Raw genomic sequence first — 27,671 nt, forward strand, 5'->3', positions numbered from 1 at the left:
ACATTTACCCACCATTGTGGATAGAATTTTGTGGCATCCTTAGCCTCATGTACCTTTTAAGCATGGCTCTTAAATCATCCTAGTGACTTTTTACTGGGGTGAATTTCAACCTAGATGCCTGAGATGACAGATTCTTTTTCTGTCCTTGGAAGCACCAGCATTTAAGTGACTGAGTGGATGGACTGATAGTGGGAATTAGGACAACAAGCCCTGACTTTACAACATGCCAGGAAGAAAAATCAAACAAGAGTAGTATAGCATCATAGTCTGGTTCTGCTTTTCATCTTGGCTGTTCTTCAGCGAGAGAGAGCGGAACAGCAGAATTTGCTGGAAAGCATGTTCATTTTCACAGCTTTTTTGTATGCTTATCTGCATTTTAGAAGATTTAGTGATCTATATGAAGGTGGAACATATCCTTAACCTCTCCCTAAGCCCAGACAATGTGTATGAAAATATATACACCCACATGTATTTTTTTCTTATAGCTGAAATAGTGAGAGGAGACTTTTCTGCTTGACTTCATCTTCTCTTCCCTGAGAAGGTTCAGACTTTTTCAGAAACAAATGAGTAGTTACTAGTGACAGGTGGGTTAGAATACTTTCTTTCCCACTCCATTGGCATCTAAAATCTTTGTAGTGGATAGCTCTGGAAACATCCTTCTTATCCTTTGCTCTTAAGTGCATGCCCAAGGCCCAGAGGCTTTCATGGAAAACAGAGATTTCCTGCTAAGTCATCCTAGGAGTGTCGCATTATGATGTCAAACACAAAAAGAAAACCACAGTAAAGAATTTGTTGCTAGTAAAATGTCTGTATTAAAATACAAAGAAAACTTTCCTGTTGGGAGCAGTAATTAATAGACTCTCTTTTGGATTGGTACTAACAGCACTGCAAGTTCCATTTTCCAAATGGACCACAATGTTCTTGAGGAATAAATTCCATCACTGTCATTCTGAACATCAGCCTAAAAACCAAAGAGGTCAAAGACAATAGTACTGTGCATCCTAGCAATATTCCAGCATCATTGCACTGGCTTACTGCAGTGTGTGCCATCAGATGTGGGTTATATCTGGACACTGCTTGGTGATGGCAAGCTCACAGGGCTTCCTATTGTGTTTGAGAAGGCAGTGATTGCATTGGAGCCCTTGGAGTTCTTGTTCATACCCAGGATGTCCACATTGGTTTGCTCTGGCTCGGTTTTCCTGAAGATGTTTTTCATGGTTGACTGGAAGTTATTGGTGACAAAGCAGTAGACAATGGGGTCCATGCAGCTGTTGAGGCTACTCAGAGTCACTGTCACATGGTAGACGAGGAGGCTGACATCATGGGGCATGTCTGGGTTGACAGAGATTGCTACCTGTCGCACGTGAAAAGGAGTGAAGCAGATCATGAAGATGATGAGGACGGTGATGAGGAGTTGCACAGCCCTCATTCTCCTCTCCCGACTCTGGTGCATGAGGCTGGGCTTGGACAGAGCACACATAATCCTGGTGGTGAAGAAGATGATTATGATGAGGGGGAAGAAGTACTCACAGACCATCAGGACCAGAATCTTTGAGAGACAGCATGCAGCAAACTGTATTGCCATGGTCAGAATGGAGAAAGTCACCACAGTGGCAAAGATCCAAATGAAGACGCAGATCCCCTTGGCACAGGTGGGGTTCCTCCATTTACGTGAGACCTCTACCTGTACGATTGCCAGATAACGGTCAACGCAGATGCATGTCAAGAAGAGGATGCTGCAGTACATGTTGACAAAGTAGCCAAAGATATGAACCAAGGAACAATTCAGGCAGTCCCCTGCACTGTAGAACATGATGATCCGGACAGGCAAGGAAAAGCCCACCAAGAGATCAGTGACAATCAGGTTGATGGTGTAAATAACAGAGGTGGTTTTTGTCTTGGTACGGAAGCAGAAGACGTACAGCGCCAAGCTGTTTAGCACAACACCCACCAGGAAAATGATGGCATTGACTACCATCAGGGCAATCCACAGGCTGTAAAATTCTGTGTACAGTTCGTTGTCAGGGTGGATGAACTTGGAGAACAAGTAGGTGCTGGAGTTGGGTTGCTGGGTGGAGTTGATAGAGTCAAGGGCTGGCAGCTGGGTGGAGGAGGTTGGCATGGTCACTGGCTTCCCAGCGATCTGGAAGAAAAGAAACAGGTATATTGATGGATATGTCAGCATTCCTTAGGGCTCAAAATTTTGTCACCTAAGAACATTTTAACCAATGTATTTGTACATCCTCAGTACCTATATATATTGCTGTACTCTCTTAAGCATCTCATCTGCCAATATGGGATTACCAATAATCGCTAGGAAAATACCTGGGTTTATAATTAGTGTCTTCCAGTGGTTCCAGATGTGTGTTTTGGAGAAGACACACAATCCCCACTTCAAGTTTCTCTTCCCCTGCCCTGTGCAAAAGTGGTTTTAAGGCCTGAGCAAGAACAGAGATGTGAACTATGCCAAGGGGAGCAAAGGAGAAGGGGAAGTTGGGGGACCTACACATGGTAATGTTTGAGGCAGCCATTTGGCAAATGGCCCAGAGAAATAGATGAGGTTGCTGAGCCCAAGCAGGGTGCCTTGGTGCTCATGGAGAGCACAGGCCATTTTCTGCTGTGACAGGGAGGGTCAGGCCAATATGAGGCTCCTACAAAGTCTTGTTTCCTGAACATGGTACTTATACTTATTCTTTTGAGTCCTTCCTCCACTAGAGCAGCTTCTTCCCAACTGGAGGCTCTTCCTGCCCTGCCATGGGAGCACGATAGTGCTGGCAGAAGACATTTGCCTAACCTATTGGCACAACCATAGCCCCAGCATCTGACTCCTAAAATATCATATTCCTTCCCTGGGCTAGGTGATCCCATTAGAACGATACATGCAGCAGCATTTTTAGGAACTGTAAGACTTTTGTGAAATCAAAGGATGGCTGAATTTTCCAGGAAAGCACAAGGAGGTTGTGTGGCATCTTCCAGAGATCTGCGCTCACAGCAACAGCAGCCGGGAGATTTCAAACCAAGGGCGTCAGCCGCTACTCCTGCCAGGGTTTGACAGTTTAATTTGCAAATCATTCCTGACTTATACACTATTTTAAACTGATTTGTATATTAAAAAGATAAAAAAAAAGCCCAATATATACAGAGACTTGGCTGGTTTCAATAAAAATAAATGGTTGAAAAATGTCTGGAATATCTCAAAGTGGCTGAGCAGGACTTTGAGGTTAAAAAAATCAGCTTGAATCAGCAGAGAATGATGCTGAAAGACTTGAGTTATGAGGGTTTGAAATCCCTGCTACCAAAGAGCCAAGTGCGGAAAAGCTAGGAGACAAGGAGCTGCAAACACATCTTCCAGCGCTCACAGGAACAGCAGTATGCCTAGGCTTCGTGTCTCAATGAGGAAGGCTAAAGGAATCTGGATATCCAGCTCCCCCAAGCATACCCCATCCTCTTTCTGCCTGCACTAATCCTTTTTGCTGCTTGTGGGGCTTGGAAGAGACCGAAGGTGTGCCATTTGCTGTGAGATGCTTTGAGACATTCGTGGCCATGTACAAAGCGGAGGAGGAAGCTACCTAGGTCAGAAGCCTTCCAGTGAAAAGTGGATCCTCAGGAGAGTTCCTGCTGGCCGAAAGTGAATGTTTTGCAGGGACAGTCCTAACTGGGTCCAGAGAGCATCACAGCAGCTCTGGGCCTGCATGACAAGTGCCAAAGTCTTTTCCGGCCCAGCCATCAAAACCTTGCTTGTTGGGCTAATGAACTACAAATCCCTGCTAGCTGTAACTCTCAAGCTCTTGAACTCCAACACATCTCCTGACAAAAGTAGTCAGGCTTCCAGCTCTCTGGGATAAAGAGCTGGGGAACTGAGATTTAGAAGAGATTCCCAAGTCTCTGTGCATTTGCTGGATGTGGCACTCCTGATGTGTCTCACCAGTGCTGAGCAGAGGGGAAGGAGGAGGAAGGCTCCTTTGGCCTGTTGGCAATGCACCTCCTAATGCGACCCAGGAGGCTGTTTGCCTTCTTTCTCACAAGGGTGCATTGCTGGCTCACGTGCAAGTTGGTGTCCACCAGGACCCAGAAGTCCTCTGCAAAGACACTTTCCAGCTGGTTAGCCTCAGGCTGTACTGGTGCATTCCTCCCATCCTCGTAAAGCCTCTGCTAGACCCTCTCCTGCCTTTCAACACTCCCCTGAAAAGCATTGTCCCAAACTGGACACCTCACCAATGATGAATTGATGGAGGTAACCTCCATCTGCTGACACGAACCTCCCAATGTAGAACAGTATGTACTTTGCCTTGTCTGCAGTGAGTGCACACTGCTTGCTGGTTCTTTTTCAGTCTAAGGTCCACCATAACACCCATGTCCTTTTCAGTAGAGCAGTCCCCAGCCTGTACTGGTGAATGGGATCATAGGCTATGGCCAGGCAGGCTTCTGTGGAGGACCAAGTGATCAAAGTGTGGGTTCCTTCCTGCCACTTCTTACTTTGGAGAGGTCTGGGAATGAAATATGTTGGGTAAATGGTCAACATTCAAGATCAAGAGTCCTCATGGTATGCTACAGCCTAGTCATGGTTATTCTGTATAGTTCATTCAAGCCAGGTGAGCATGAAGCAGGACATTTGTTGAACAAAAGCAGAAATTAGGACCGAGAATTTAGAAGACTAGATGTGAAGTTCCCTCTGGAAATTCTTGGAGAAGTGACTTTGCCATCATGATGGAGCTTAGGTCTGTTGGCCTGCAGTCTGGTGATTGCTCTAGTTTCTTCTTGCCTCTCATATAGTCTATGGAAGTGCTGTTAAAGAAAAAGCTGGTTTTTAATATCCTTGAACTTGGAAGGATATTTATAATCAAATGGCAATTTGTTCTGTTTAGGTAGCCACTCAAGCCCAAGTAGTTGAATTGTCCATTGGAATGGCTGGTGCTCAATCATAAAGCCCTCCTGAGATCAAAGCCTAGATTAGGCTGCAGGACTGAAATCCTGAAGCCTGGGGACAGAACAACTGAAATGTCCCAAAGAACTGCTGTGCAAAGAGGAGCAATCCTAATTTCTGTCCACTTTTACACTTAGGCCGTCTCCAGCAGCAACCGGACATTGGAACATCTTGTGTTTCAGGAATGTCCAGATTACCTCACCCTGCTCTGAACTCTGGTGGCAGCCAAAGTAGCACACATGTTCACGTTATTTTGTCTGGGTCTGATTGAGCCTGCAGACTCCTGGGGGAGAGTCTTGTCTCTTTACATTTTGTGCCAAGCACGCTGTCAGTGAATAACAGGAAAAACTGGACCCAAGTCTGGCTGAAGGTAGTGGAGTTGCAAAGTCTGGCACCTGAGAAAGATGCATGGGGAGGATGCAGAACACTGGCCCATTTTCTAATGATTTTCTAATATTCTCACCATCTGATCTTCTGTTTGTTTATTTCACTCCTTAATTACAAAAACAAACTGAAATGAGCAGATGCTAGGATCTGCTTCCAGATTTCTCTTTGCAGATGCTGTCAAGAGGAGCACTGTGGAAGCCACTGCACCAGTGCAAACCAAGGAATAAAGACTTTGTTGCCCCTCGAGTGCAGCATGAGCTTGTGTATCTATGTTCATACAGATAGTTGAGCAAGGGGAGAAGACAAAATCACCCATCCCATCCCTGGGAGTGTATTGAGTTGTGTACGCATTTGTCTTACTGTAATTCTAAGGCACTGGCTGTTCTGATTTTACATCTTGTTAGTAGCTTGCCTCCTCTGGGATATTTTTCTTCAGTCTCAGATCCTTTATCACAAACACCTGATATTTATCTCACATTTTTCCTTTCCTGCCTCAGTGAAATCAGTAACTCAAAATGCATTCAAGTGTTTCTCATCCTCACAATGCTATTGAGGTATGTAGGGCACTTTACAGACTAATAGAAAAGGTTCCACTATGAGTACTGTCCATGCACAGAAATTAAAATCATCAGCGTATACAGTGTGCTGGCTTACATAGTCACCTCTTCCACTGAGGCCCATGTGCAGCGAAATAAACTCCAGATATTATAAACTGCTAAAAAACAACAGGTAACATTTTGTTTGCCAAGTTGAATATGCAAAGGAAGAGCTGAATTAGAGTCTTTTCCCAGTCCATTGCTGCCCTGTCTGAACTCAAAATCCAAGCCACTACATGAAAGAAGTCCCAACAAATTTAATTAATTCTGAAGACTTCCTCACTGACAGGCTGTGGAAAAGCTGCCTTTTGGGCTGCAGTGGGAAAAGTCTTCCTCTAATCAAATCGTTACTGATGGATGTTTGGGTGAATGGCCTTTTCCTTTCTTTGTGGGACTGTTCTCATCCCATGGCTCACAAGCAGAAGGGAAGGAGAGCTGGACTGGCAAAGCAACAGCATTCCTCTAAGTGCTTTTAATGAGATGGAGCTGGACCAAACCCCTGGTTAACAGCTACTAAGTATTTTTCCATTGTGAGTCTCCAAGCACTTTACAAAGGTACGTTTCCCCATTTTGCAGCAGGCTGAACAAGGCACAGAATGGCAGCATGACCTCGCGTCTGAGGAAAAGCAAACATTTCCAATGATTTCCAGTGATTTCCAATTCTCCCTCTCCCCCCAACCCCGTCAAATAATTACAGCAACCAGGTCTGTCTCTCTCTGCCATCAGAAATCGTCATGCAGGTGTCAAAGTGAGTCAGTTCAGCTACCCATCACCATGGAGTGGTGGCATATAGCAGCCAGTGGGGGTCATGGCTAAATACATGAGAATCTTTGCAGCCTCTGCAAACCTTTATTTTGCTATTTTTCATACTATTTATTGCTTGCAGCTCTGGCATGAGCTCATGCAGGGCTACAAGAACCACAGTTACCTTTGCTTACAGAGTAAATAACTCTTGTGCTAACCCCCTTCCTAAAATCTTCAAAGAGTTTGGAGCTCAGCCTTCTTCAGGCCTAATTTAGCTCTCAGCCCCCCAGATTTCCATGCAATCCCTGTTTCGTGGAGCTGCCAGTCTGCAAAGCCCAAGATGGGTAAACACACATCCCTCTGAGTGCTGTCTGACCGCGCCAGTTGGCCTATGCTGTTATATTATACCTCTTGGGCTGGATTTTGTCTGTCTGGCTGTAAGACTGTGGGTAGCATTTCCTTAAAAGTACAGCAGGCATCTGGGTAGAAATGGGATAAGGGGAGGGACGGAGACTGGAAGTTGACCTGGTTTCCCTTGTTCTGATAAAGGTCCCTGCTCAGCACTGGAAGAGGGGGACTTGCTCTGAAATACTTTCTCGTTGTTGTGTGACATGACCAATTCCATCATTCTTGGGCCAAATAGGAAACAGATGGTAGCTGTGCTGAAACCAGGTCCTGCAGCCTCTTCCCTCGCTGCTTGGTATCACACTTGTTCATTTAGCATGTGCAGCTCAGTGCTACGTCTGCCCCAGGAGGATATCCTTGACCATTCTGTATTTTGTTCCACCCAACTTTTTTTTTGGTGTCAGCCTTAAGCTTCACCCTCCAGGTCCTTGACCCAGGGGACTTCTGGATCTGGCTCAGCAATTCAAGTAATGGGATACAAAAGAAAAGGCAGGTCAGGCAACTGAGCTTTGTCCTAACTGCTCTCCAAAAGGGTTATTTATTGGTGTGTGCAGATAGGATCTCTGCGTGCAGATCCAGAAACAGAGAACAAGAGAGCCATGCACTGGGATCGGAAAGATGAAAAGGACATTAACAAGCATGAACGCTTGTTTTTTAGTATAAACAGCTTCAGCTTTTCTCATCTCCCGGTCCTGAATCAGAACATCTAATATGGCAACCTGGCTCTTCTATCATCCCTCCTGTCTGGGATGGCAGCAGCTTGTGTTTAGTTTTGCAGCCTTTCTGTGTTTAAAGTTCCCTGGGTGATTTATCATCATATTTATAAATGAAGGGTTAAACTCACTCTCTTTCAGTTTGAATTGTATGATTCTCCTTCTGGCAAGCTCTCACTCAACTCTGGCTCAAACTGGCCAAATATGGTGTTTTTGTGCATGTCGAGGACCTTGCCCTATACGTGATAGAGCTTGTTCTGTGTGCCTCATGCTCAGCCTGGGGAGGGTGGGTTTGCTGACAGTGGGAGCTGAGGGAGAAAGAGGGAGAAAGGGAATGAATCCAGCTGCTGAAAGGGAAAACCTGGTGCCCATCTAGTCCTCAGGCTGTGAGAAGGGAGCTAATGTCCAGGGGAAAAATATCCTACCCTGAAGCAGAAATGGGGCTATTCCCAGGGCGGGGAAGATCCCATATTTGTGGGCATCAGATCTCTGCTCTCACTTGATTCCTGGGCATTGATGTCTCCTAGAAGCCTCAGGTCTGAGGGTGTCCGGAAAGAGTGTGTGGAACACCCAACTGCTGGGGAATTGCAGTTGGAAATAGCAAAACCCAGTCCGGAGTTGGATTATTCCTTCCCATCCAATGCCGTGGAAATAAAAGGTGCTTTGGAGACACAAAACACACAGTTCTGTGACTGTCAGATTAAATGTCACCTGCTTTCTTATGTTTTCATGACTTGCAGTGGCTCGCTGGATGAATGCTTTGCCCTGATTGAGATGCTTATTATAACTTTTTCCCATGTGGACACTTGGCTGCCTTAATGAGCACTCACGTTCCAGTTCTTCCCTTGGCTCTGACACTTGTTTGACTTTCTCTTCTCTTTGCTGCCTAATTTCCTGAAAATTGAGGTGATCTTTCCCTTCTGCCAAATTTTGTTTGAAATTAGTCAACAGATTGAAAAACATTAAAAGGAGAGAGGGAATCAGAGCTGACGAACACACAAATAGGCACTGAGAGTGATCCTTGTTTCCTTTAATATGAACCTGCAAGGAGTTTGCAGCACTCTCCACCACACATCTTTTCATTTAGGACTTATTCCCTGCAAATTCACAATTGCTTTGGCACTGAAACACTGCAAACAGGGCTGGATGGTTCTTTGCAAAGAGAGAGCATTGACTGTGTCTCATTGTTTTCCTGAAGTGAAATAATTTCAAATTTACACCAAATCATATCTTCCTCATGGCAGAATCATAGAATCATAGAATTATTTAGGTTGGAAAAGACTTTTAAGATCATTGAGTCCAACCATCAACCATGCCCACTAAACCATGTCCCGAAGTGCTTTGTCTACGTGCTTTTTGAATACCTTCAGGGATGGTGACTCAGCCACTGCCCTGGGCAGCCTGTTCCGATGCCTGACAACCCTTTCAGTAAAGAAATTTTTCCTAATATCCAATCTAAACCTCCCCTGCGGCAACTTGAGGCCATTTCCTCTCATCCTATCTCCAGCCACCTGACAGAAGAGACCAGCACCCACCTCACTACAACCTCCTTTCAGGTAGTTGTAGAGAGCGATCAGGTCTCCCCTCAGCCTCCTCTTCTTCAGTCTAAATGACCCCAGTTCTCTCAGCCGCTCCTCATAAGACTTGTGCTCCAGGCCCCTCACCAGCTTCATTGCCCTTCTCTGGACACGCTCCAGCATCTCAGTGTCTTTCCTGCAGTGAGGGGCCCAAAACTGAACACAGGACTCGAGGTGCGGCCTCACCAGTGCCAAATACAGGGGGACAATCACTTCCCTGCTCCTGCTGGCCACACTATTTCTGATACAGGCCAGGATGCTGTTGGCCTTCTCGGCCACCTGGGCACACTGCTGGCTCATATTCAGCCGGCTGTCAACCAGCACCCCCAGGTCTTTTTCCACCGGGCAGCTTTCCAGCCACTTTCCCCAAGCCTGTAGCATTGCATGGGGTTGCTGTGACCCAAGTGCAGGACCCGGCACTCGGCCTTGTTGAACTTCATACAATTGGCCTTGGCCCATCAATCCAGCCTGTCCAGATCCCTCTGTAGAGCCTTCCTACCCTCAAGCAGATCAACCCTCCCTCCCAACTTGGTGTCATATGCAAACTTACTGAGGGTGCACTCGATCCCCTCGTCCAGATCCTTGATAAAGATATTAAACAGAACTGGCCCCAATACTGAGCCCTGGGGAACACCACTTTTGACCTGCTGCCAACTGGATTTAACTCCATTCATGACAACCCTCTGGGCTCATCCATCCAGCCAGTTTTTTACCCAACGAAGAGTACACTTGTCTAAGCAAGCCATGAGTCATCAGCTTCTCAAGGAGTGTGCCATGAGAGACAGCGTCAAAGGCCTTGCTGAAGTCCAGATAGACAACATCCACAGCCTTCCCCTCATCCACTAGGTGGGTCACTTTGTCATAGAAGGAGATCAGGTTGGTCAAGCAGGACCTGCCGTTCATGAACCCATGCTGGCTGGGCCTGATCCCCTGGTTGTCCTGCACATGCCATGTGAGCACACTCAAGATGAACTGCTCCATAATATTCCCCGGTACTGAGGTCAGGCTGATAGGCCTGTAGTTCCCCGGATCCTCCCTCTGACCCTTCTTGCAAATGGGCGTTCCATTGGCAAGCCTCCAGTCGTCTGGGACCAACCCTGTTGACCCGGATTGCTGATAAATGATGGAGAGTGGCTTGGCAAGCTCCTCTGCGAGCTCCCTCAGTACTCTTGGATGGATCCCATCTGGTCCCATAGACTTGTGAGTGTCCAGACGGTGTAGTTGGTCACTAACTATTTCCTCCTGGATTATGGGGGGCATATTCTGCTCTCCGTCCTTGTCTTCCAGCTCAGGGGGCAGAGTACCCTGAGGATAACTGGTTCTCTCAGAACTAGCCTGACTGGGGACAGATGATAGCTAATTGCCTGGTGTCTGCACTAGTTAGCCATGGTATGCTTGCCTATGTGTAATGAAGACCGTGATGGCCAGCAACTCCTACTTTGTCCAGTGGTTTGAATGGTCATGTGCTGAATTACAGCCTTTGTCTGAAAGGAGAAAGGTGTGAACCTACTTTGTACAACAGCAAGAGGGATTAACCCCCTGCTACTGACTTTTGCATCTCTAAAGTTGCCCATGAGAATCAGATTTCCCATATGGCCAGAGGAAAAATTTGTATGTTCAGTCCCAGGCATAGCCAGGGGTTGTTCTTCAAGTCATGTAAGCAATCACAGACTAAGAATGTGTGGAAGCTAATGCAATGTTGGTTGTTGGGCTGATGTGCTGTTGAGCCATTTGCCTCTAGCCTGATACACCCAGTTAGCCTACATGTGGTCCTTCATGTCTAAGGCCCTGCTGTGGATGGGCAATGGGTACTGCTGTGAGTTGTGGTCTGACCTCCACCCACCATGCTGTGTTTTCAATGCTGTGTGTGCACATGGGCGGACCCCATGCCACCCAGCAAGCCTAAGGCCAAAATCAGGCCCTCTGGGGGTAAGGGACCCAGATGCCTGGTTCAATTTGGGACAAGCAATAGCCTGTGGGTGTCCAAGCAATGATTTAGTCCAACAGGTCATCCTAGGCCATGAGAGATCACTGCCAGTTTGAAGAGGGAGAGCACAGCTCTCCAAACTGCATTCCTCTTCTTTATGGAGCAACGTGACCCAGATGGCAGGAAGGCCACTCAGTTTGGCCCAGATGCCCACTCTCTGCATCTAGGCTTGAACCTGCTGCTTAATACCGGGTGATGGATCACCAGTCCTGGACACCCCAGAGACAATCTATTTAAAACTTGGGAAGATCTGCATGGTCCTCCCCCAGCCCTGTCCTGAGCATGCATGGCAAATATGGAATAAAGCTCCCAAAGATACACAGAGCAGGAAATTCACGTGTTGGCAGATTTCTTATGAGCTTATACCTTCTCTATGCCCATTTGCAACAGTAATGCCTCAGCCTTTGGAAGAAGGAACACAGATGTACATGTACAAGCAAGCAAATAAGTGGGATTATACATACATTGCCTCTCCAGACCTGCAAATGTGCACCCACAGGTCATTCAGCACACGTCTAATGAGGCTTGCTAGTACTGGTCACCTTAAAGTGCTAAAAAAGGGTTTACACCTCCACTTGCTTGTTTATACCACACTCTGTAGAAAAGTCCCTCCTGAAACGTTTAGACATCTACAACGCTTTATGGATACCATTGCATTTTTCATGCCCCTCTTTTCTGCATTACCAGATCTTGGCCTTGGAGTGACAGAAATATTAAGTGTCTTGGTGAATGCTCTATAAATCATACAGTTAACATTTAAAAGACCAATATGTCATAGCCTGTCAGGGCTAGTACCAAGTGCCATCTGTCACAAGGGAGCTTGGAGTGACATCTCTGCAGTAAGTGCTGTGTATTTCTAGCTCTGATACTTAAAGAGAAATCAGAGCATGACTTCCTGCGTGTATCAATTTCTGTCCTTTGTGGACCAGTATAATATGATGGGAAAGAACATATTTTTTGGGTAAATTTTTTTCCAAGAAGGTTTAAATTTTTTTTTAAAGCTAGATCTGGAAAGAAACATGTGGATTTGGAGTTTTATAGGTCCACCCAGCAGAGACGGATTTGTGCCTGTCTTCTTGGGAGGTTGTAACAGTACAAGAGAAATGTGTTTGATTTTATTGGGATTACAGTAATCAATCTAGCATTTCAAAGGTGCCTGGGACAAAGTGCTAGAAATGTCAGTTTGGAATAACAGCTATCATGGCTGTGTACAAGGAGAACCCTGCAGTCAAAATTACCATATAGGCACATACAGGAACTTCACAGGCAAGTGCAAAAAACACCTCGGAAGATTAAAATGAGTGACATCTAGCCTGTGCATTGCTGCTTGCTTTTGAAAAGGAAACTTTTAATTGCAATCTTTGAGCACTTTTCCCTCTTTCTGCCTTCAGCTGCCTGCTTGCTCTGTCCCTTGGCAAAAAGCCTGAGAAAGACAGTGAGGAAAGTGCAGCAACAGAGGTTTGCTATTGAGGAATACCTGAAGTCCTGCATGGCCCAGGGATGCAGGACAGAAGAAACAATGCTCATACCCCAGGGAGCACAGGGAATGGAGGTGACACAAATGCAAGAAGGTATGAAGGGGTGATGTAGTGCGGAGAGGGGTCAGGTGCGCCATGAGCAGCAGACCAGCCCATTATGGATGCAGCTCTGCAGCCCAGCACTCACTTCAAATTGTGCTGCTCTCTTGGCTGCAGGGAGAAACTGAGGCATGGAGCCATGCCTGGGCTTGGCCCAGGGAAGGCAGCGAGATGGGAGACCTGGTCAGGGAGCAGACGTTTTTTGAGGCATTCCAGGATGGATAACCAGATCTTAACCCTTTGGAAGACTGATTTCTGTGGTTTCCTTTGCTAGGCACTGTGCTCACAGTGCTTTCAGGGATTTGCAAGTTTTGGATTTTCCAGGTTAATCTGGAAAAACTTTGAGCTGTTAGTGAGTGTGTTGCTATGAAAGCAGGGGGCATTTCTGAAGCAGCCTGGTTAAAGACCTTGGAAGGGATCTGTTTCTCCTTAGACTGACCCAGCAAGTGGATTCAGAGAAAGAAAACAGCATCTTTCCTAGAGCTGAGCTTGCACCCTGCTGCATGGCCAAACAGAGGTAAAACATCCCCAGTCGCAGCTGACCCCATGCCAGGCAGTGCACTGTCTCCTCTCCTGGCTTCCAAAATCTGCCTGAATGTATTTCCCCCAAATTTCATTATGCCTGGGAATACGCAGATACAAACAAGACATCACCCCACTCCTCGCAAAAGCTGGCATAGTACTTTTCAATGGGGGAAAGCCAGTACCTTCACGCGCTTTTCAACACTCCTCATCTCCTTGGGAAACAAGCAAATATCATGGCAGTGCTCCAAACCCCCAAAACAGAGAAGCTCACAGTGGGACAATCCCCTCGCAGTCATTCACAGCTGCCAGCACAGCCTGGCTTTCCAGGTCGGACACCTCCTGATGAACTTCTACACCTGCCATATGGGCAGAGCCAGGGGCTTTGCGAGCTGTTCATCCACGTGTTCAACACACGACCCTCTCTGCCACCATCCCTGCCAGGGCTCCCTGCCACAATAGCCATGCTTTCCACTCTGGACTTGGGGTCTGGTCTCCAGCAATTCCGTCCTGGCCCCCCGCTGTCAACTCTCCGATCCCATGCCGCCCCCCCTTTCTCTCTGACCAATATCCAAAAGCATTCACTGCAATGGTCCCTGTAGTATATTCCTCCACGATGCATTGACTTACCTCTGGCCTGATCTCCCTTCTACGTTAGAGGAGCTGCCGGTAAGAAAATTTCCTTGTGGACCTGAGTGCTATCACCCCAGGAAAGAGACATCTGTTCTTACAAGCAGAACAACTGGAGTGACTACAGAATATGAAGAAATGCCTAATCTCTCTCTCTCTCTCTCCCCCACCCCCCCTCTTCTAAATATAGCCTTGCAACTAATGGGAAAAAATACACACTACCAAAAAAAAAAATTTCCACTTGTCTTTAGTGTTCAGAATTTCTCCCCAAACATCTGGCTCCTTGCCCTAAATTTCTCTGAAATTTATGAAGTGCTGGAAACACTAAAGAGGGCTCCAGCCTTCCTCACGGTGCTAATGCCTGAACATCTCTAGTAAACTAAAACTGATGTTGCTGCCCCCCTCTTGTCCCCTCCCCGGGTCAATTTTCCTGTGTCTCTGTGGGAACAAAATCTCCTTGCTGAGAATTCACCAGCTTAAGGCCACCGCAATGCCACTGAGCCACCACCGTGTGACACGAGAGGAAAATACCTCTTTTTTCATCTTCCTGATATGAACTGGGATTAGACAGAAGCATCCCTGGCAGTTGCAGAAAGGTGCTGGACCAAATGGCACTAAGTCTGTGGCATGCTTTGAACCAATCCAGCTGTCCAGACCCTGAGAAAAAACCTGGCACGGGGAGACAAAGGGTGACCCTGCACACTTCGGTGATGCTGTGGCTGCAGTCATTTGAGAGAGGGGTTAATAAAATGTATCCAAGGACTGGGCTGAAGTGGCTGAGCGTAGATAAGCTGAAGGTAGAAGTAGAGAGTCTGAGATTCCACTGAGGACCCCCCCCAACATGTTCCTCGATCCTGATACAGCCCTTCCGTACTGGTGGTAGAGTCATTGTGGGTATAATGTCCCTCTCAGAGCGGGGATTTAAGTAACCATTCACCCTTGGCTGCGTAAGAGACCGAGACTGGACAAAGCATAACGATCTATCCAATTCTTGAGATGGGTTCAAAGCACATGGACAGATCAGCTTTCAAGATGTCTCTGCTGGCCAATGCTGTAAGGACCCAAATCTCCAAAATCCTCTGAAGTCCCACCTCATGATGGGATACCTCCTGCTCTAAACTGGGTACCAAACCCCCATCTTTTGTGGGGCTTGCACAGATGTTCTCTCCAGGAGGGTTTACAGTAGCTTTAGAGGTCCCTTCTGGGAAAAAGGACAGAAAAAAATAAAGTAGGGAGTTGCATCAAATTTAGTTGTTTAGGAGGACAGGGAGGATGGATGCTGGATTTTAGTGTCAGCCCTGGACTGCTCTTTTCCCTCACCCTTTAGAAAAAGACAACACTGGTGCCAATGCAATAAACATGCAGAATATGGCCCGTCACAACACGACAGGATCAACTGAGAGGCATTGAATTCCAGGTCAAGAGGCCAAATCCATAAATAGAGGAGAGGTAAACTCCACACATGCATGTCTCACTGGAGCACAAACAGTAGCTATGGTTATTAGAGAAGGTTGACCTCATTTTCTGGAATTAGTTTTTCACTCTTGGACCTTTCCCAGGAAGACTGAGCTGATCTTTTTTGTCTGGTTATTTTATTGATTTTCTATTTTGAGTTTTCTCACATCGAGGGGCAGTTTCTTTCCCCAATTTCAGGAACATCCTCCTTGACTTTATGTGCCCCCGACCCAGGCATCCAGCCTTTCAGAAGTGACCTCCAGCTCAGGCACATGCCTGGGCCCTCATCTGCTTTTCACTTCCTTATGACTTGGAAACAAGTGTGATTGGAAGGCCTCCATGAGTCCTGTCTGGCTAATGATCTTGCCTTCACTTCCTTACATCTTGGGAGTTGGAACAGGGGGAAGAACAAAAGAGAAGAAACCACCCTATAGTCCAATGTTGGGCAGGGTACATGAACTCGGACTCTGTCATTCTTACTGTCTATGGTGCAGATGCTTGAGTTTCTCCCAGCCTGTCAACAAAACCTTTGTACTTAGAGAATAGCTCTATGGACTTACAGATGCAAGACTGAAAGAAAGAGGAGACTTTTCTCCAGGATGAGATATTGGTACCTATGCTCTGTTCACCTCCTCAGGGACCGCCTGGTCCTTCCTGTGCAAGGACTGGCTTGGTTTTGTACTTTTGTGTGATGCATGAGAAGTTTGTTCCCATCCCCGTGCACAGTATAATGAGTGCCCTGCACTCCCCCACTATCCCGGCCTCTCCCTCCTTGCTGGATTTAGAGCTAGACTTGGAGTGGCAACAGCTGCAAAGTTTCAAGTTGTGCCTGAGATAGTGCAGAGCATGCCATATTGGGAAGCAGATGCTGCTGTTAAGGTGGAGAAGGCACATCTGGGCTCAGGGCCATGCTTTGTCCCAGACGTGGTTCCCACACTCGACTTCAGGAGGAGTTGCAACCGTAGCTGATGAATGAAGAGCTTCTATCATCTCTTGATTTTCAGTCATTTATCACCCTCCCAGAGGGAAGGGGAAAGGAAGGAAAAAAAGTGAAGCGTTAGTTAGTGGAAAATTTTCAAGCTTGTTCGCTGAATAGGCAACAGTATTAAATCTTGCAGTGAATATCTTGAGATTGTAGGTGGAAGAAGGTGTTGACTCAGCTGAAATCAGCATGTAGGAGAAGGAATAATAGTTATGGAAGGGACGGGTGCTAGTGTCCCATAATAATTCCTAGCAATCCCTTAACTGAGCCGTGTAAAATAGGGATAGGACAGGGCTCTGTTTAAAAGTCTTCTGTGGCACAGAGCAGCAAAGCAGGATGCCAGACAGCTCTAAAGGAGGTTGTCAGAATTGTGATACCACACACCACTCTGAGGAGATGGATGTCTTCTCAGTTTTTGTCAGGAGAAGGTTATATTTTTCCAGTCCTATTCAAAAATCACAGAACCATAGAATAGTTTGGGTTGGAAGAGACCTTTAAAGGTCATCTAGTCCAACCCCCCCTGCCATAAGCAGGGACACCTTCAACTAGATCAGGTTGCTCAGAGCCCCGTCCAACCTGACCTTGAATGTTTCCAGGGATGGGGCATCTACCACCTCTCTGGGCAACCTGTTCCAGTGTTTCACCACCCTCATCATAAAAAAATGTCTTCCTTATAGCTAGTCTGAATCTACCCTCTTTTAGTTTAAAACCATTATGCCTTGTCCTATTGCTACAAGCCCTATTAAAAAGTCTGTTCCCATCTTTCTTATAAGTCCCCTTTAAGTACTGAAAGGCTGCAATAAGGTCTCCCCAGAGCCTTCTCTTCTCCAGGCTAAACAACCCCAACTCTCTCAGTCTTTCCTCATAGGAGAGGTGTTCCATCTTTCTGATCATTTTTGTGGCTCTAAAAAGGGGAATTGAGTGTTCTTTTATCCCCTGCTGCAGGGGAAGAAATTGAGATTGGGCACAGCACAACAAACTATTGCACTGCTGAGATGGGCTCAAGGCACATGGCTGAATCAGCTTTCAAGATGTCTCTCTTCGTGAACTCTGTAAGGACCTAAACCAGAGTCCAGTGTCTGAACATGCCTGCTTTTTTTTTAGGAAATTGAATTTAGGCTCTGTTATACTGAACAGCTCCTCACAAATGAATTATCTTCAGCGGCGAAGGAGAGCTTCTACCCAAGAAGGTCTTGGACCCAGACTTGATGGAATCAGAGCTCAGAAAATTGAGGAGCCTTTACCATGACTTTGTGAAGGACACCAAAGAGTAGGATCCTCACTACATGGAGGACAGAGAAGGGTGGGATCATCACTGAGCTGTCTGGGAAACCTCTTTTTATCAGCAGCTTCAGAGAAAGTGAACTCACATGCCCATAGAACACCTCCATTGAACATTCTCCCATTTTCCCTCCAACACACATGTTCCTGAGACATTTTTCCACTGTCTTGCTCCTGCACCAGGAAGCAGGAGAACCAGAAGGAGAAATGGAGCAAGTAATGCCCACAGTCACAACACACACAAACACGAGCCTGTCATCAGAAGAGCGCTTGCAGGGGACATTGCCCAGCTGATGTAGCTGCAGGGTTGATGAAGAGGCAACAGTAGATGGGCTCTGCTCCCTGCCATGTGAGTAAACCCTTTGCCATGGCAGATAAAGTTAATGGCATGGAGGAGAGTCTACATGCATTTTGCCCTCCCTAGCTACTCTTCCTTCTAGAAAAATCTGCCCTGGAAGATCCCCAGACCTTAACAAGTGCTGGAAAACACTCATGTATGTCCCTATGATGTGCACTGCCCATGAGTCCTAAATTCTTGATTCTCTACAGTCTCCAGGGCTATCGTGGGATGCTGTGGATCAGATGCAGAATTGACCCAGAGAACTGGGTTGGTTCTCACAGATGGACCAAGGGTGGAGAAGTTGCTGGGCTGGACCCCCTTCCAGAAGTCACCTTTTACAGAGGGTAAGTGCCAGGAAAGCACCACATGGCATTTGGTTTAGGGGGAAATCTGTGGACACTGAGACTCTCCCCAAATTGTGCAGGAATTTTCCTCCTTGCAGAGGGGCTTGTGCTTCAATCCCATCACACTTCCTTTTCATTAATGTGTGGGACATATGTTGCCTTCCCCTGGAAGGAAAGCCTTGGACAGCAGTGTGGGTATGTTGTCAAAGGACGAGGAACAAAACACTGGCTTCTGTCCCAGCCCTGCCGCAGACCGTAATGGAGCAGAGCAGGGATCTGGCAGGTGCTGCCTGATGGATGAAATCACCTGCCCTAGCTTTTACAGCCCCCTGCCAACAGTGAGGAGAGGGGAGAGAAGCTGATATTTGGTGGGAACAACTTGTAGCTATTCTGATTTGGTGGAGCTGAGAAGGGCCAGGGAAAACCCCTGACTCCTTATCCTACATCTAGCTTGGGTCCTGCTCATGCTGTGGGCGGCAATGTCCTTGGCACTAAGACATAAGGGTAGGAGACCTTGTGGACAGGAAGGAGCTCAAGGGCTGGATTTGACCCTGCAGAACTCCATTTACTCAAGCTGAGTCAAAATTGGCTCCTGCAGGGATGTCTGAATTCAGGTGGGTGCAGCAACCCCGTGGCAGAGAGAGAGGCTTTGGTGGCCACAACAGGGTCTGCAGGGAAAAGGGATTTCACAGGGGATCAGGGCTGGGGGTTGCTCCTTGTCCCTCACTCAGTCCTGCTCCGTCACCAGCATAGGAAGGGGCTTTAGCTGCTGGGCTATCGAGAGGTCATTCTCTGCTGTTCTCGTGGTGATCCAGGTGTGCCATGCTGGGATTACTGGGAGATCAGAGACTCCTTTGGGATCTGAACCCTGAAACATTCAGGATGGCTATGCCTAAGGTGGTAGCTGGAGGGGCTGTAGTGAAAGATCAGAGCCCTCTGCACTGAGCCCTAGACAGAATCTGTGTCCCTCTCCTGCGATGCTGGGGCAGAAACACCAAAGAGGCAAAGAAACATGAGGTGCCTCTGTCTGGAGAAGGAGGGCTTGGACCACTGCCCCTGGTCATGTTCAACACGCCCAGGGCTGATTGCCTGACTCTCAGCATGAGCAACAGAGGCTGTGGTGAGCCCTAAAAGATGGTCCAGCTGCCTCTGTAATGGCATCTCAGCAGGGTCCAGAGGCAGCTGCACCTACCTGACATAGGAAGCTCAGCAGAAAGCAGTTGGTGTTCCCTGCCAACTGCTCGAGATCACAGGTGCTTCCCAGCGCCCGCTGGGCTGTCGCTCACCGTCCTCAGAAAACTGCAAAGGGCAGAGGCCACCACGAGCATGTGGCCCTGCCTCTGAACAGGCTCCCAATCTGTGTGTTTATGCAAGGAGGGAGATCAGACAGTTGCCATATGGGGGCCTCTGCTGATGGGATCCAGCCGTGATTTGTCTGTTTGATGAGGAACAGGGAAAGACAAGTGGTTCGCAAATGATGGTCATGGATCCTGTTGGGTGAGTCAGGCATGGGGGAGAAAGTGTGTAGGAGCCAGTTTCCTGCCTGCCCGCCTGCCTGCCGCATATTTGGGAACTGACTTTTCTGACCATTGCCTCCCCCTCCATTTTTCTCCACAGGCCATGGCATTTTTGCTGACGGACCTGCTGAGCTGAAAGAAAAATGAAGATATCTGCAGTGCACGAGGAGCAAGCTGCTCCTCTCGGTGACCCTGAGGTCTCTCCCTGGTGACTGGTTTGGAGTACGTTGATCCTGCCTTTCTACAGTTCTTGCACGACAAGGGGTGTGCCCTGTCCTGGTATAAATGTACTCTGTGGGGGTGAGTGAGGATCCCTCCCTCCATCCCAGTCTGCCTAGTTCACCACAGCTCTCACAACAGTGAGGTTTCTGACAAGGTTCCTCAGTCAAGGCACCAACAAAATGAGCCACAGAGACTCTTTGGCCACCCAACAAGGCATGTTGTGTGTCGGCTGCAACAGTGATCCAAGTCGTATTGGGATCCCTTGCAGGGTCCTGCTCTGACCTTTCTGGCCCCCCAAACCAGCTCTGGCCAGCAGCCACCTCTTGTTCTTTTCCTGATATTTTTTCAAATTTTCAGGAGCTAATTGCCAAGAACACAGCGTCCAGCGTCACAACCTCACCGCAGAGCTCTCCCCATTCCCAGAAAAATATTTCCTGCCGGATTTGTTTGTCACTGGGCACGTAGGGACACTGGTACTTGGAGGGGAAAGCTACGCAGGCAGCCAGGGCTTTGGCATTTCTTGGGCACATGTGCCCCAGGGAGGTCAGAGCTGGGTGGAGCAGGTCTTGCCCAGCTCTGGCTCAAGGGCTGCAAAGCAGGAATTGGCAGGACGCTTGGCGTGGCTGTACTGGGATGTGGCTCAAGGATGGTCGAGAGAGCCCCCAGGCAGCTCTCAGTGCTCTGCTCTTGCATTTGGGGAGATTGGAAGCACAGCGTGGCAGGGCTGAGCCAGAAAACCTTGAACGCAAGATGCGCTGTGCCCTGCGAGGCTGCGTAAGACAGAAGGGGGATTCACAAACGCATGGCAAAGAAGTGGTGAGGACCTTAGGGGAGCAGTCTGGTATCTTCACCTGCTGTGATTTAGCAACAAGCACAAACCTGGTAAGGGGCAGCGGGGTGCTTCCAGGGCCATCTGTTCAATGACCGGTGTCCTTTGCCATACAAGCAGCCTAGGCCAGGAGGAAGGATGCCTGCAACTCAGAAAATCTGGTCTTTCGACCCACGCTCCTCAAATGGCTTTAGAGAAAGACATCCCCTTCCTGCTCTCTCTCTGCAAACATGCTAATCCTTCTCTCCCGTTGCCTTTGTTCGCCTGGTTTGTAGAGATTGCGAATGGCTCAGGGCAGGGCTGTCTTTTGTTAGACGTGCACAGAGCTCAGTGATGCTCTGATCTGGAACAGGGCAGCATAAATCTGATGGATTATAGTAGGAAATGCCACAGTGATGAAAAACCCTATAGGAACAGAAAGAAAAGAAAGGGCCCCATTTGGGGAGAAAAAAACTACACAACCACTCTGCTGCCTGGTTAAAAGTGATTCCTAAAATTGCTGCCTCTGGAAGAGGCTGGTACATTTGCTGACTTTTTTGCCTGTTATTTTGGAGGGGGTGCTTTCCTTTGTGTTTTCAGCTGTTTGGAATTACAGCTCCTGTCCCTGCAGGCAGTCCCTGCTCCCACGATGAGCTCTGTGTGAGGGGCCTCATCAGGGACAAAAAGCCACTTTCTGGGGAGGTGCCTCAGTTTCCCTATTGTTGAAACAACTCCTCTAAGCACAAGGTGCAGACTTGCCCCAGGAAGTTTCCAGGAAGGGAAGGAGGGAATCATACACGTGATTTAAAAGGGTTTCTTACTGGAAATTGCAGTGCCAGAATAATCAGTTTTCTCTTGAAGACAAATGGGTGAGCAGCAGAAGCCAGCAGGCACTGTTTGTGGTGTTGGTGGGTTTTGCTATAGGATTGCAAGCCCTTTCTTCTCTCACATGGGGCAAAGGGGACCTGCTGCGAACCCGAGTCAGGTGGAAATGTGCCAATTCAAAAATCCTGAGGAATATTTTCTCTGATTGGGAAGAGGTTATAGACAGGAACAGATTGTCACCACCGGTTATCAAGCAGGCTTCCCTGGGAATGGTGCAAGTCTGGTTCATCTCGCAGGGCTTAGTTCATTAATACAAATGTGTACTAAATGACCAGCCCAGTTAGTGGTGGTGCCCGTGTAGAGACTTCCTTTGGGTAAGAGGAATCCTATTGCTTGTGTCTTCTAGGGCAGGGATGGTGATCGCACATCTGCCCTAGAACACATTGCACATCCCTGCCCTCTGTAATACAGGGTTAAAGCCACAGCAGCAGCTGGGGCAGCTGGAATATCCCCCCATGGTGCCAGAGCCGCAGGTTAATCCCATGGCTGTTACACAACCTAAGTGGCACCTTCTTTTGGGCAAATTCTCCTGGCTTCTTTAAAGCAAAAATCCAGCCTGCTGTGGTTGCTAAACTGGGCTCTGCTTCTTTGGGTGTCTTTCCATTTTCCAAGAAAAATAAACCGCAGGCTCTGTATTTTTAGATATGCCATCTGATCACAGCTAGTCATATATCAGTCCCAATACTGTGAGTCAAGATGCTGAGCTCCACTGCTTGAACTCCCTTGGGCAAGAACTAGTGGCTTGAGCCATCCTGAGTGTATTAATAAATCAGTGTGTTTAAAATAATCATGCACTTGCCTAGGTAAGCTGCTCACGAGGAATCATACCATTGGGATTTTTTTACAGCTAGTGTCTTAGTAGCTCTGATTCTCTGGGTGAACTTAATACTGTTGTGAGGGGGAGATGAACAGCCCTGGTACGGGACAGATCTAATCTAGGCAGGGGCCAGAGGCATCACGACTCCCCTTCCTTTCCCTCTCCCACCAGTGACTCTGATTCCTGATGTCTGCCCCTTGCTATTTCAGTCCTGGGTATCCTCCGAGGTGGCTGCCGGTCGGAGCGAACTTTATGGTGGCTTCATGCGATAGTGGGGTGTGACAACCATCTCTCTTTGTGCTGCTGACCTGAAGCTGGGTTGCTGAGACACAGGTGGGAAATGCATATTCACTACTCCCAACATTGCCAAACCCCTTTGTGGGTGGTGGGAGAAGGGGTAACTTGGGGGCAGCATATTTCCCTGGGCTGTACCTTGTGCAACCCTGCCCTGTGCAACCCTGCTGCGCAACTCAGCCCTGGACCCCTTCAGAAAGAATCTGCTTAACCTGCCTTGCACAACAGTGTACAAACATGGAGTTATCGGTGTATTATAAACCTCTGTCCCTCACTGGCTTGCTCCAGCCTTCACAAGTCTGTGTCTCTAACACCACCGCAGCCCGGAGAAAATTTCCTGTGCGTTTGATCAAAGCAGCAGGAAGCCTTGAGGCTGGTGTGTGAAAAATGGGCTGCCTTGTTCCTGAAAGTTTATTTGTTGAGCTACTTCATCACTCTAATGACAATCAATTTATCCACATAATTGGTAGCTGGAGACAGCATAACATGGCTTGGCAGCCTGGATTTTTCTCAGAGATGTATTGCTTGGCATATTCAACCAAGGCAAAAGGAGTCAGTCTGGCTGCTGGGGAACTGCAAATCTGTGAGTGCCAAGCAGGTGAAACCCAGCATGACAACCCACCTTTCTCTCTCCGTCCTGCCAGAAAAGGATCCTCAGGATGATGATGAAATTGCACCTGGCTAAATGTCCTGCTAATAAGCCTGCTAATGCATTGGCCTCCCTGCTGAGATGGGTAATGACAAATCAGGCTGTGCTGATTATAGGGGAAGGCATACTCCAGTGTTCAGTTCACACTGCCTGTTAGCTGGCTCCTGGAAAGCGGGCAGACCAGCAAGATGGTGCTCATACACCCCACTGAGTGCAGAGGCTGGTTGCACAATAGTGGCTTTGTGCAGTGGAGATCTGTGCCCACCACTCTGCCACGCAAGCCATCCACCAGCAATCTCCTGTCCTCCACGCCTGAATGCTAGAAATCCCCTTCATGTCATACAAAAAGCTGGTTGCCCTGCTGAGCCTGCCTCCATGTCCTCCGCTGCTGTTCCCAGGTACCCACTTCACTACATCCTGGGTTTGTCACTCTGAGAGGACCCTCGTGGGTTACGAATGCCTGCCGTGGTCTCTGTGTGGGTCCCCGTGCTCAGAGCTCAGTGCTATTTCACCTTGCTAATGCCTACCTGTGGTGAGCGAGCTACTCTAATGTTGGTCTTTGCAGCTGTTTGTAGCTCTGGATGAAAGAGAATTTCGGCAAACCTCCACAGCATCCTCAACCTCATACATGAGGCCAAAGCGTACTTGTGATAGCTTCACTATGGGGTAGCTCTCCAAAGAGACCCAAATCCATCTCTCCATGTGTCCCATAGAAAGGGCTGACAACCTCAGTGCATGCAAAGATGGGGAGCTGTCTACTGGACCACCACACCAGGACCCATACCCCACATTTGTTAGCCTTAGGCACATTTCCCATTTCCCATCTTTTTGGCAGGTATTTGTAGAGAAGGTGGCCAGAGCCCTGAAGAGGAGGGGACATTTGACAGTAAATCTTTTTGCACCAGTGTGGAAGCAGTCATCCTTTCTGTTGTGTGATAATGGCTGTAGTAGTGCTTTTCAGGCTGTGATAGATGAGATGCACATCTTTTATGGCTTATGCATAAGAGGTAATAAAGAATTCAGTTCCTCTGTGTCTACACACTAATGGCGTATCGATCCCAGTAAATATCAGACTGAGATTGAACAGCAGCATCCCTGATTAGTGTCATCCTGATGGGTGACATCATTTCTTTGGGTGTCGCAGCCAGCTAAGCCTAGTCCCATCTGACCCCCACAGCTTTACTGATCCACTTTTCTCTGGCCCCAGGCCTCACTTTTCTATTCCTCCAATTCACCCTTCACCTCAGCACGACTACTTCTGTCTCTGGACTTTGTCATGCTTAGCTGGACTCTGCCATGCCTCTCTAGGACTTTCTGGATGGTACTTGTTTCTCTGCTAAGCCGTCAATAGGATTTGCTCAGCTATCCATAATCAATTGTTTTGTGTGGGAGCAAAATCCACAGCTAAAAGTTACAAATTAAAATGCAAGTATAAAAACTGGAAGAGAGGTAAAAGAGAGAGCAAGAAGGGATGGCAGGGTCTTCACAATATTTACAGATGGGCTTGCTAAGAAGCAGCAGACATTCCTCAGAGTGGGCTGTAGACTTTACCTTAGAACTCACAGGAGGTTTGCTAATGTGCACATTTAGGTAATATATTGTCTCACCTCCCCCTAAACCTAGCTACTTTGCATTTATAGAAACCTGCTATAACAGTCCATGGTGTAAAGGAAAGTCCAAACAATGTGTGCTTTTTGTTTTTGTTAGAGTGTTACTCCCACGCGGGATTTTTGGCTCCCACTTTAAAAAGGGCTCAGGAATTTGGATGTCTCCGTTTTTAGATGTCAGGGCTCACATCTCCTTAAAGGGTGAGGTTTCCCCGAATGTGCTGAGCACCTGCCTGCTAAACACCCGCGTTTACGTGTCTCCAGCCTGTTCAAATGCAGACAGCCAAAATCCCACAGCCCTTCTGACAAGTTGGAGTGCAGGGTTTGGTCTTCCCCCCCGAAAGGGGAAATAGGGGCAGGATGGTCCACATCCCTACGGGAACCACGTCATCCCCAGGGCACGATACACGTAAGGGGGAGCAGAGCTGCGGTGGTGTTGTACGTGCGCGTGGTGGGATTTATTGCTCTGTTCAGCAGCCTCCCCCATTCTGCTTGCTCTGCCTCCGGGAGAACGTGCTGTGAGAGATGTTTCATGTACAATTCCTTCCTTGGCCTTTGCCTCCTTTTTCAAAACAGGGGAAGGAAGACTTGTAGGGTGCTTTTGGCACCTTTACAGTCTGTGGGGAGGGAAGAAATGGATCCCTGTCTGTGTTTTATCTCAACGCACTGGGGATATGGAGAAGGAGGCTAGAGCAGAGTGAAACAAAATGTGCTGAAATCGATTGATTAATAAAGTAGCTGCTCAGTTGCATTGTTAAGTTGCCATGTGTCTTTTTAAGAAAGGAGGGGGGAAGAAGGAGATTTTCTTTCTAATTGTGGGTTGGCAGAGATTTCTATGCACAAATGAGATAGAAAAGTTTCTTAGTAAAGAGGTTTCCACCAAAGGCAGGCTTCTGCCCTCACTTGTGCTGGTAGATGCTATAACACAGAGGTGATGGGCATTTCTGCCTCCTTTTTTCTGTGGCTGCCCAGCTTTTCCCTGCTCAGGAAGGGATTTACAGAGTGAGCTGAGATGCAGCATTGCATCTAATCATGGGTGACAGAGGCATTTGCCCCGGTGGTTTTCAATTGGGATTGTCACGCACACGTAATAGGGATTAAACTTGTATGCCTGCTCTCTTTTATTTCTGAATGGGGGAGTTTTAGCTTTGCGGAAGGAGCTGCCATTTCAGGAAAAGGACTGGCTTTTTGCTGAAGAAGACAAATTGGCCCTGGCATGTGAGAAATGTTTGAAGAGAAGGTGCCTCATGTTACCAAAACACAGCCGAAATGAGTCCGAAGAGCCGCATTGCCAATTCATCACACTGCCACCGAGTATAGTTTGTGTAAATGACAGGAGATGCTCTCTAGATGATGTACTGCGGCCAGACACATCTCAGTTGGCAGCGACTTGCCAATGGACCTAGTGGGGCCATTCATTCCTCTCAGCCACCCCAGCTCTAGCCCAGCCGCTTCCCCCATCCACACAGCACCCAAAGTAAGGACATTTCCATACCATTTCCCTGGGGAAAGTTTTCTGCTTCCTAAATCTGTATTATAAAGTTAATTTTGAGCCCTCTCAGACCACTTTTTCATGGCCTAAGTCTAAAAGCCTTGTGTCTAGCTCTGCATCTATATACAGGGACACTTGCAGGTTGCATATATGTATATGTAGCTCAACTTGACAGAGGTAGTCAGTATATGGAGGTATACCAGAAATACTCAAGTTTTCATGCAGAATCCCTCAGATGGCTCTGCCCCGAGCCTGCTTTTTATGTATAGACATTTGTGTGTCCTCACGTGCACATCACAGACTGAGATAATGGACCAGCACAAATGCACTTTGGCATGCAAATGGATCAGTTCAGCATCCAGAAAACCCCACATTTCCCTCGATGAGGCGTTTGCACCAGCCCTAAACTCCCTGACCCTCCTCTACCCCTGCAGCACCTGGTGTAGGAGACCTTCCTCTCCAGCGCTCTTCCCACCCACGTGGAGCCGAACCGCATCCAAACCCACGTGCTTCGCTCTCGACCTGGCTTGCGAGGACTCCCATCCCCATCCGCGTGTCTCCAAACTCTTAGCTCAGCTGGGACTGGAGCACGCTGCCTTCCTGACCCGCAGCTGGTGAATCTCCCTCCCTCTCCCCCCTCGCTCCCAGCCCGAAGCATGCCGCAGCCGGTACTTACACAGCCTGAATGAGAAAGCTCAGCTGCTGATCCCTGAGCTTGCTCCCAGATTCCTCGACTGAGCGTCCGTGCGCTCGCTCCCCAGCGCTCAGCCCGGCGCAGTGATGATACAGGAACCAGACCTCTTTGGTTTACTTTTACATTGACGTCAGTGCCTTTTCTAGCCTCCGCAGCTCGTTTTGGTAAAAGGATGTCTTCGGGGTGGAGGGGAGGGGTCGGAAAGGGAGAGGAGTGAGGATG

General features: G+C 47.9%; 1 protein-coding gene across 2 annotated transcripts; it reads right to left on the reverse strand.

Moving 5' to 3' along the window:
• Positions 1–803: 803 nt before the first annotated feature.
• GPR20 (G protein-coupled receptor 20) lies at positions 804–27,511 on the reverse strand. 2 transcript variants are annotated; one of them, XM_069778587.1, is made up of 2 exons: positions 27,432–27,511; positions 804–2,143 (listed from the first exon to the last, which is right to left on the reverse strand). In XM_069778587.1, exon 2 carries the CDS (start codon positions 2,120–2,122, stop codon positions 1,061–1,063), a length of 1,062 nt encoding a protein of 353 aa, XP_069634688.1. In that variant the 5' UTR covers positions 2,123–2,143; positions 27,432–27,511; the 3' UTR covers positions 804–1,060. The 2 variants fall into 2 exon arrangements, with proteins under 2 accessions (XP_069634688.1, XP_069634687.1); XM_069778586.1 differs by lacking the exon at positions 27,432–27,511 and adding an exon at positions 14,063–14,400.
• Positions 27,512–27,671: the final 160 nt, after the last annotated feature.

The sequence above is a fragment of the Haliaeetus albicilla genome, chromosome 3 (assembly GCF_947461875.1).
Source record: "Haliaeetus albicilla chromosome 3, bHalAlb1.1, whole genome shotgun sequence".
Taxonomy (NCBI): domain Eukaryota; kingdom Metazoa; phylum Chordata; class Aves; order Accipitriformes; family Accipitridae; genus Haliaeetus; species Haliaeetus albicilla.

Excerpts from the sequence above, each read along its gene's own strand:
- GPR20 (XM_069778587.1), bottom strand. The coding sequence starts at position 2,122 with ATGCCAACCTCCTCCACCCAGCTGCCAGCCCTTGACTCTATCAACTCC.